The following is an 11,055-nucleotide window of genomic DNA, read 5'->3' on the forward strand; positions in this document are numbered from 1 at the left end:
CATTTAGTTTATGTGTGAAATAACTAAAAGGTGTACCTCCTTCCTGCCTTATAAAGACTTTTCTTTATATGAATGAAGTATGTATGCAGGAAGGAGTTCAACGAATGCTTCCATCATATCCAAATTTTACACCTTCATGTGGTAATATACTACTATAAGACTATTTTTCATTAACATTTATTGGCAATTATTAAAAATCGTAAGTTACTTTCATATAAAGGCTAATTCTGTTGCTCGAGAGTGGTCGTAAAAACGGTTTCATTTAGTGTATTTCCAATAACATTCATCCTTGGGCCGTCTTGACTAATGCGGCCTATAGGTTGGACATAAAAATTTCTGAACAGCCGTAGGACGGACTGACATGCTTAGCACCTGTAAAAAATTGGTATGCATCGATTGACATAGTTAACAGGTGTGTTTATCTCAAACTGTAACCCTGTAACATAATGCATCAAAACGGCTGACCTTTTCTCTGTTAGCAAACCTACCGAGCCAAAAGTGCTTCCCAACACCCTACTAGGCATGATTTACTATTCGTACCTTCCTCGTAATGATCATTCGATGTAACCCTTGAATGAACCCAATGCATGTGAAGTTCAAAATATTCTTCCTTTAAAATAGCACATAACCGATAACTTCGGAACGTATTCAGTAATCTGGCATTATTTTCTTCGCTCTTTACCGCTCGCTATTGCATAGCATAACGCGACATAATAAAAATATATCTGAGCGATTGCCAATCTTTATAAAACTACGCCGTTTTATTCTGCGCCTCCCCGTCTTTTATTTTTTAATAGATATAATAGGATTAGTATACAAATTTAAAAAATAAAAAAACGTTATTGCGCTTCCCTAGACACAGTTTCTCGAGATAGACTGCATTTGTAAACTTAGGGGGTAAGTTAAGTCAACGTTTTCAAATGATTAGATAGCAGAATGCTTACAATGATCGTAAATTGACGCCAGTGTAGTAATTGAAAGCAAAATTATTAAACATTCTGATCTCACTTGGCTTAACGAAGATTGGCCGAGAGAAGAAATTGATGATAGAAAAGTCTCGGCGGGATATCACCTGAAAAAGACCAAGACGGAAAATAGGAGACTTTTCTGAAAAACAAAAAAAAAAACTTTCTATCAAAACTAATATTTTCTCAATTTCTTCGGATATTGTTTAGGTCCAACTTCAGATGAATCTAGTTATGTAATTGGCAATTATAAAACGGATAACCTTTCAACGCAAAATCTCTTACAATTATCACATTTGAAGGCGCATCTATTGCATCAGAATTCTTTGGATGATGATATCATCATTGGGACCGTTAACAGCGGCATAGATAGCAACAAGTCTCAGATATCACCGACAGCTAAGAAAGATGTGAAAAATCTCATATTATCCGGTTCGAAAAGCATATTAGGGAAAATGTTATCCCCAACTAAAGACAAAAATACCATTAATGCATCACAGCATTCATATTTAAATAATACTGTACCGATTAACACTTCACCGCTTATCGAGGATAATGAGAACATAAATAACATGAATATGGGAGATAAGGCAGAAAATGGAATCATCAGTGCGAAAACTAAGGAAGATGAGCATATAAATCACAATGCACAACAACCAATAGCGCAACAACAGCAACAACAACAAAACAATACTGCAACAATAGTGGCACCGTCATCACCCACAAGTCTAGACGTTCACACAGCTAATGTAAGTTTTCATAAATAAAAAATCAAATGAAATAAAATAGAAAATTACAGAAAAAAAGCTATATACAAGGGAGTATAAATGTGTTCATATCCTTACATTTACTGCATTCATTTGTTTTAAAAAATTCATATCATTTTTTTATATTATTTATTATTATTATTATTATTACTTTTTTTTTTTAAGCTTTATTTTCTCTATTGGCTGCTTTTACTGTAGTATGGCTTAAGCTTCGTTTTGAGTTCTTTCTTATGATTTTTTTATAGAAAATTTTATCGCGTCACAGAGAACAAAGTGAAAAAGCACGTTTGATGATGGAGAAATTAAGAATTTCTCAAAACGATAAAAACATACATGACGTAAGTACGAATAAAATGGAAAAAAAATTCATCATTTAGGTTACTTTTAATTGTTTTTAAATGCTTTTTCCAAATTTTAATGTAAAAAGAATATTAATTTTTGTTCTCTAATTTCGATTTTTGTTCTTCTCTTCTATAGGAAGAACGACAACAACGCTTACGGGAACAAGCTCGCCGTTTAATACTCGAGACACGCCATAAATCCTCATTGGGATCCAATCTGGAAAGTCCATCGTCTCCAACTAAATCCAAACGCTACAATTTTTCATCGGAACGCACTATATCTCCTATTAATAATGGACCTGATGATTATGAGATTAACACATCAACGACATCAACCAATTCAACTGAACAAAATAATGGTTCTCCTAACGCGTCTTTAAGTCCTACAAAGAAAATAATTCCACTACGTGAAATCGAACATAGTAATAGTAAATCATGCCCTAGTCATAGATTAAGTAATGAGCAGCGCTTTACAAACGGCGACAACAGTTCACTGCAGTCATTCAATGCAGTAATCGAACGTATATCACCAAAGAATGAGAAGAAGGTCGGTTGATATAAAATTTATTACGTATGTCTCTATGATCATAACATTTTTTTACAAGTATTGCAAGCTAGGAAAAAACAGAGCATTCAATATATACCATCGAGGAATGACAATCTATTTATATATTTACTGAATATCAGAAATAAGCACAGAAGACATTATCAAATACACGCACTGTTAGTCCGTAAAGGGAGTTTGAATCTAAGCGGGGAAATTTCTATCCATTTTTCGTATACATAATAACTCAAAAAACTGAGATAGAACTTGTTAGATGAGTTATGTGCTTCTCGCAAAAAATGCATTTCAAAATAGGTTTCATACGATAACAAGCATTCTAGACCAAATATCTTGTAGATTATGAAACGTTGATGATACAATTCTCTTGATACTGCCTTAAGCACTACAGATGATTTGCTTTTATCTTATTTATTACACACTGTCATCAGTGCAAAGACATCCAAATGTCGCGTCATTTTCTTCGTGCGGTACGGTACCATCTTGACAATCCTAAGATCATTTCACAAACTCACGATTGTGATATGATGTCTTCATCAAAGACTTTTCTTCTTCGGTCGGTATCATCTTGACAATCCTAAGAGCATTTCATAAAGCCACGATTCTGCCACAGTATCATCACCAAAGATCTTTCTTAACATTGGGACGCTTTGTGAGATTTATCTTCTTTATTACTAGTCCACTAGTCAACTACAAAATAACTAGTAAGAAGAGTCGGCAAATCGCCACGTACCTCATTAACTAACGCATAAAGAAACGTTCTCTTGAAAATTGGCAAAGATCTCTTCCCAATTTCAAGAAGATGGAAGCTTTAAGAAATTGTCCCTTTCCTACCTTTACAAAGGTACAGAAGTCAATCCCAATTCTCGACAATGTACAAGAATGTGCATCAGTATCCCGAAATGTGGGGAAGTTTTCAAGAAGTATTTACATTACCAGTGGGATTTGAAATTTTGCAACAAATATTAGGTTAAAATATAACTTAAAGAATATTACTAATTTGGATCTGATGGTCGATATTCTGAAATCGCAGGAATTTTTCAGGAAGTATTACAATACCCGAAAAGTTTGAGATTCGACAGCAAATAATAATTTAAAATTTCGAAAGAATTTTACTGAAGCTAGTTCAATATCGGCATAATTTGGATCTGATCGTCCAGCTATGAAGCTCTACGAATTTAATAAATTTGATAGTGAATGATGAAGATTGAACGCAAATGAAATATAATCATGATTTTTTTTGTGTTTCTTTCTTTTAGTCCGACAAACTCTCCTATATTGAATCCGAATTGGAGGCTTTGGAACGTGAACAAGAGGCCATTGATCAAAAGGCTAGCAGTTTGGAGAAAAAATTACGAGCTGTTATGGGCGGTAAACCAAGTAATAATCGTTCAAGTCAAAATCCTTTCCTTAGATTAATACGCAATAGTATCGGTGGTGGTGAAACGATACGCATTAAATTGCTAGATTTTGAGAATGGTGAATTCTCTTTAACGCCCTCGGGTGATTCATCAGATTCATCAACGTCATCGCTATCGCTGTCTACATCCTCACTAAGCAGTAGAGATGATATGAATCAACATCATAATATCCATCAAACTAAACAAATAAAAACGAAACGTTCGCGTCATCCTTTATCGCATAGTATACGACGTCAACGATCCAAATCCTGCGTTGTTGACATTAATTACCAAAGAAATAATAACAAACATAATAATAGTACAAATCAAATGCCTTTAACCTCCTCATATAATACAACTCAGCCTTATAGTTTGTTATCCTCAACCTCATCAAATCATTCCTCTTGTGATAATTTTAAAATTTGTAGTGACGAAGAAGAAACTGTACCGCGTAGAGTTAGAAGACGCCGTCGTAAACGCCATTCAAGACATCACCCAGATTCGTCAAGACATTACAATAAATGCGGTGGCGGTAAATTTCTTTCTATCTGCTTTAAACAACATCTGTTTAACTCGCAAACTTCACTTTGTATTTCTGTTACACAATTTATTAAGAACTGTGCTCTTGTTACTGCTGTTACTGTTGGTGCTGCTGCTGCTGCTGCTTCTACTGCTGCTGCTATTACTTAACGCTGTTTTTTTTTTGGCAAAACAGTCTTTTAGTAGACTGCACTCTCAGTTACTGTTGTTAATAACACAAGGTTTACGCTACCAAAACGCAAACGCCAGGCAAAGCGCATTTAAATCAAGCTTATGTTATTGTTACTTGTTCTTAAATATGAAAACAAACAAATGCAAAAAATCTTTCATCTACAACATTAAACCTCATAACTTTGGATACTCTAACGTCAAAGTCTTTGTATATTTGTGTAACATTTTGTATTCTGTACATACTTACTTATTTACATCTAGCATATTTAACCATAATAACAACAATAACCGCTAATCACTAGAATTTTGAAAAAGCTAATGTTTGAAAGTATTTTGAAAGTTTTTCGTTTTTATATCAATCACTTATACTTTTGTTTTTTTTTTTTTTTTTTTTTTCTTTTTTTATTGTGAAAATATAAAATTAATTTCTTCTTCTTACTTTTAGAAACAGAAGAAACCGAGGAACAATTACTTTCACAATGGTTTACTTTGGTTAATAAGAAAAATGCTTTACTACGACGTCAAATGCAGTTAAATATTTTGTAAGTTTCTCATAAAATATTTTAACAAAATATTTAACAAATTTTTTTTTTTTTTTTTTTTTACTACTTACCGGCATAAGGGCTTTTCAATGAGAGTGAAACCGATAAAAATTTTTTTTCTTTTTTTATTTATTATTATTATTATTAATTTCGCCAGAGAAATAAATTCTAAGACTAAACTCTTAAAAGCACTAGCATCTAAGGCTATCGGCCTTTATTAAAAACTCTACCGCACTTGAGATTCGAACCCACGACCACTGAGTCGAGACTCTTGCCTACTCGGCCACCCAGGCGAATTTTTTTTTTTTTTTTTTTTTAACACCAAATGAGTTGAAGAAAAGCAATACATTTTTTTTCTGTGTATTTCGTATCGCCTGCGTCGCCATGCTGGCCGGCTCGTGCCGAATCCAGGAAACAAGCAATTTATTTGTACAGAACCCCTTCGGTATTCTGGACGATGAACGGGCCACAATCACTAAATAGTCTTTCATGATCAGCCGTTGAGTTAAAGACATATTTGTCACTTAGTGCATAATTTCCACCTTTTGTTTGACGTTGATTTGATATCCACTTTTAAAATTTTCAAACTTGACTTAGACAATTTTTTTACTTTCGCTTGACTTTGCAACTTAGTTTTGATAATCTTTGGCCTTGACTTGAACTTGAAGTTTCTGTTTTCATTTCACTATGTTTTATTTTAACTTGGACTTTGACAAGTTCGTAATATGGTTCTAATTTTGACGTACAATTTAATGCTTTTGAGTTTGAGTTTTATTTTAAGTTAGACTTTGACTGTTTTTTAAAAATGGTTTGACTTTGATTTGACTAAGTGACTTGGTCATCCTTCGATGACAAACTTTGACTAGAATGGATCGCGCCGACAACTTAAATAAGGCTCCCTCTTGACTTTGACTCCACAGCTTATTTTCTTGAATTATTTTCCAGAAGAAAATCGAGAATTTCTCATTCTTGTTCTTACTTTAAAATTAGTGTCGCCAACGCTGTCAGATTTCAACCGAAAAACAATTGCCAACCTCCGTCATAGGCGCCTAAATCTGATTTGACTTTAGATATTTACCAAGCCGTCGTCCCCTACGCGAATGTGTATTCGGAATGGCAGACGAATTTGGTTCCTTATAGTATTTTCGATACAATTAAGTTCTAAATGCAACATCTTTCCAATGGCAACTATGGTTATGCTTAACGTTTGGCTACTTCCTCTACTATATCGATCCTAATTTCATTAATAGCGCGTTCATGTTCACTTTGTTTTATTCCTATACACTAACGACCTCAAACATAATAAAGCAACAAGCAATCGAAAGGTATTCATTAAGCTTGTGACGCAATAGATCGATTGCTTGACGTTCTGTACAGTGGGGTTCATCATGTTGTCAAAAGTAGACATGTTTTCATTTAGGCAATAAAAAGTTCGTTATTCATTACTTATTAGTTGGCAATGAAAAATATGGACATTGCATTTGTTTATGTTTGCCCAGAAAAATCTTGGAAGGTTAAGGGAAGTTCTTAAAGGTTTTACGCCACCTCTACCAGTGGAGTTATATATAGCTTTCGTTTTGATTTGGACTGCTGTCAGAAGAGAGAAGATCACTAAAGCTCACTTCAATAAAACGCTAACCTTTCTCCAATTCAACTTGTATCTCTTCAATTGTGTTAAACCCTTCTCCCCGAAGTGTTATTTTGAGTTTATGAAATGATTAGAAGTCAAATGAGTACGGTCGTTGTAGAAAGGTATGGGTTAAATTTTTAACTAAATGGTCTCGAAGAGCCCATTGCAGAAATTGCAGTGTTTTTAGCATCAATCGAGATTTGACGCTTTTCATGTCAGCGTCACAGCGTCAGCAAGATGCCACTTATTCGACGGGACCCTCTTCGTCTTCAACCTTTTCTTCGCCTTGTTTGAACTGTTTACATCACTTGCAAACATTTCTCACCGATAAAGTCAAAGACTCTTTGCGGTATTCTTAATGTTTTTGCATAAGAAAATTCATTTCGCAAATAAAATTTTAAAAAAATCACAAACTGTAAGAATCGGTAAAAACTATTTTTGTATCGTATACAACAAAGGGCAGCTGAAGCACTAAGGGCCTTTGTGTTATGGGAACTAATCTCCGGCACAGTACAATCAATTTAGAAAAAAAAAGTATTTCTGATAGTCGATATAGCTGCGCAATTTAACTGGTCTTCATTTTTGATCACAGCACTATAACATCGAAATTAATCTTATAGTTGTCGGCAAATTTATGCATTTCTTACAACTAAGTAGTGAATGCTTTAAATCTCTTAGCTAGAATAGGTTGATGAGAGCATGATCTCTCCTTTAGTTGTTTTCAGTATGAATTGATGGGTACAATTGTTCTAGTCACAGTACAAATTCAAATCCGGATAAATTTTCCAAAATAATGAATTTTAAGCTTAGAGTGTTTATTTGCCTAATAAAGATAGTAAGAGAAAAAATGTTCAAAGGAAAAATCCGCAAAATTTGACAATTGCTAGCACGAGAAATTTCGTAAAAGTCATTGTCTAAGGGAAAGATAGTCAGTCTAAAGACGCATTCAAAATTTAGATGCAGTGTTGCTTGCATTCATCATAGATATCAGATGGGATTGCCTTGATTATTTTTATGTAAACCTTATCATGCGTGTGATTGCTCATGAGTCGTTGAATGTTTTACTCTCAAAGGTGTGGAAAAGACGAATCTTTTAAAAATGGCAATCATTTTTCTCCCGAGCGGTTTCATGATATTCATCCTTCCATTCTTGCAGGATGTTTTTCCGAATTAGGCAGAGAGCATTATTGGGAGGATAATTGATGGAAAGGATTGTACCATCACCCGCGTGCAAAATTAGCTTTTATATTTACACCGCAATCATATTATATCTATTTAAGTTTTATAATCAATAAAGATATCGTGTGAAATGTCTAATGGTTAGCATCTCATATTTATGAGTCGATAATATTATCTAGAAAAACAAATTTGATTTCCGATTTTCCGCTCGTTCACTTTTCGAGTTCAATTCGAAAATCATTTACGCGGAAAGTCCCTTCAATAGAGGAAATTTTCAGACAATTAGGTTTCGATTTTTTTGTGGAAGCAAAACGGGTCAAAACCATTTGGGTTCATTCATTCAAGTTCAATCAATTTTTTGGACAAAATATCAAGACGTTTACGTTTAATAGTTTGCGAATGGCTCTTGTCGTCGCTATAACATTACGATTTTTCAAAGATGTTTTCTAAAGGAAGAATCGTGCATGATTTGTTTACGAAGTAAAAGAAATATTTCGAATAAATCTCTTTTAAATTATTGCAGAGAACAAGAAAGTGATTTAGAACGTAAGTATACAATGTTAAATCAAGAATTGCGTGCCGCTCAGTCTGTGGAAGATTGGCGTAAAACTGAAGCTCAACGCGAAAAAGAACGTCTACTACTAGCGGAACTAGTAGCAATCGTTGATAAACGTAATGAACTGGTGCAACGTTTACATAATGAAGAAATTGCGTAAATAGAAATTAAAAAATTATATAATAATTTCTGTTTTATTAAAAAAAAATACTTTCCGTTCTTTTTTAGCATTGAAGATGATCATGAGATAGCTCGTGAACTGGAACAGGTGGATATTAGTGGTGGCAAAGAGAAATGTGTTATCCAGTAAACTGTTTTGGATGAAATGATATACAACGGAATTTAAGAGACTTCCATGACTGCTTTAAAAATTAATAACAACAAAATAAAATTTAAAAAAAAAAAGGAAAAACTTGGAACAGCAAACTTTGACATTATATTTATCCAATAAATTTACCATTTTTTCAAAAAAGAAAAAAAAATTAAGAGATATTGAGAAAAGAAGAAAGTAACTTTTTTTTTTTTTTTTTTTTGCTAAAATCCGTAAAATGTTGTATAATTAAAAACGGAAAAAAGAAAAAAAATGCCTGTGAGTGTTTAGCTTTAAATGGTAAATGGTTAAAAAAAAAAACTTAAGACGAAGACAAACATTTAAAAAAATCTTAAGATTTCACAAAGTAATTTATTCCAAATTAAAAAAACAATGAATTCAGAAAACTTCATTTGAAAAATACAAAAAATATACCCAAGCACGAGAATATATTTGCAAAAAAAAAAAAAACAAAAAAAAATATTTTGAAAGTATTTTCTAAAAAAAAAAAGTGAAACTTATTTTTCGGAAAAAAGTTATTTGGAAAGTGAAGAAAAAAATTTAATAAAATATAATCAATGAACAAATAAAACGAAAGATGTCGTATATTCGGCTTGACTCGAATGCAGTGACACCTACCATCTGTATTGGGAAATAATTTTTGCTGATGAGGCTTGTTTGCCCTGTCTGAATATAACTATCTATAAGAAATAGCCAGAAAATTTATCGGGTTACGCTAGAATTGATAAAATCCATTGGTTGTCTAGTTTTTTTTTTTTTTTCATACTAAATTATCTATTTTGGATGCTACCAAGGATTTATCATTCCTTCTATCACTTGAAGAATGTTAGTAATTTCAATAAATAAGACCAGGTGGACCGATTTAAATTTTATTTTTATTTCAATTTATATATAAATACATCCAATAGTTTATCCGAGGTATCTGTCAACTCTAATGCCTATATCTCATTCCACCACTATACCAGAATGTACTCAAAACGGATGTTTATTCAATCGCGGAACATTTTCTACAACCGATGAAAATAAAATTTTTAACCAAAGATTTACTTCAGATTTCGAAATTTATGGGGACATTGAAAATTTTATGAAAAGTATTTGGCTCTTTACAGTTAAAAAGCATTACCGAAATGAAATCTCTTGGGTTCTCTACCAAGTCTTTAACCAGTTAACTGCATTAATCTCTTTAGCGATATACTCGTATATTCGTTGTTGAGAAACGACTTGCCAAACATAATTTCTAAAGTACATATTTTTGTGTACAATTTTATGAGGAAATCCGACAAGGACAGATGGACGGATCAAAGCGTATATATTCGTCTTAAACAGTTAATGGGTTGAAGATGCTTGTAAAGTTAATTCAAAACATTTCTCCTTTTAAACGTCCCCAGACACTCATGACAGTGTCAATGATATAAAAAATACTATCCTGGGAAAGTCGAAATTTGCTAACAAGGTTAAGCACTTTTATTAACCATTCCCATATATTTCCATTTCAAGCAAGGAACTTTTTGCTGTCACAAAATCTAGGTATTATACAAACGGGCTTTCCAATAACTTGGGGAATTTCATATTCGTAATTTTGTGGCAGCATATTCCGAAGCTTGAATCACAAGTGACAGTTAAAATTGATGGAAAAATTCGAATAATTTTCGATTAATATATTCTTCTCCCATCCTATTGTTACATATCCTAATATACATTTGAAGTTCTGCGATTATGAACGGTATCTACGCAAAACCTATTTGTGTTGTTAAAATGGGACACAGGCTGAAATAAATTACGAAAAAAACGATTTGTTCTTTTCGGTTCCATAAAATGTTTAGTTGTTTATTTCCTTCCCTTCGCATTTTCCCTAAAAGTGTAATTTGCAGATGATAAACGAAATTAGTATATCCCTCAGATGGTTGGTATAAATAATTCCATGAATGAAAATAGAAAATCTTCAAATAAAAATGAAACGAAACGTCCGTTAGATTTTTAAGATATATCAGAAAAAAAAAAAAAAAAAAAAAAAAAAAAAAAAACAAAAATTTTTTAAAAAAATTAAAAAAAAACAAAAATGCAATAAAAG

At 32.7% G+C, this 11,055-nt stretch overlaps 1 protein-coding gene across 9 annotated transcripts in view; it reads left to right on the forward strand.

The window, feature by feature from the left end:
- Window positions 1–9,340, forward strand: part of LOC119636803 (EH domain-binding protein 1) — a 65,143-nt gene extending 55,803 nt beyond the window's left edge. For 7 of the 9 annotated variants that reach the window (XM_038032427.1, XM_038032430.1, XM_038032431.1 and 4 more), the window contains 7 exons: window positions 1,176–1,714; window positions 1,978–2,070; window positions 2,210–2,620; window positions 3,895–4,567; window positions 5,192–5,288; window positions 8,621–8,809; window positions 8,882–9,340. In XM_038032427.1, coding sequence (XP_037888355.1) covers window positions 1,176–1,714; window positions 1,978–2,070; window positions 2,210–2,620; window positions 3,895–4,567; window positions 5,192–5,288; window positions 8,621–8,809; window positions 8,882–8,963 — 2,084 coding nt within the window. In that variant the 3' untranslated portion in view covers window positions 8,964–9,340. The remainder of the gene's footprint in view (window positions 1–1,175; window positions 1,715–1,977; window positions 2,071–2,209; window positions 2,621–3,894; window positions 4,568–5,191; window positions 5,289–8,620; window positions 8,810–8,881) is intronic. The other 2 variants (XM_038032436.1, XM_038032433.1) reach the window with 2 other exon arrangements.
- The last annotated feature ends 1,715 nt before the right edge of the window (window positions 9,341–11,055 follow it).

This window comes from Glossina fuscipes, unplaced genomic scaffold (genome assembly GCF_014805625.2).
Source record: "Glossina fuscipes isolate IAEA_lab_2018 unplaced genomic scaffold, Yale_Gfus_2 28, whole genome shotgun sequence".
Lineage (NCBI taxonomy): Eukaryota > Metazoa > Arthropoda > Insecta > Diptera > Glossinidae > Glossina > Glossina fuscipes.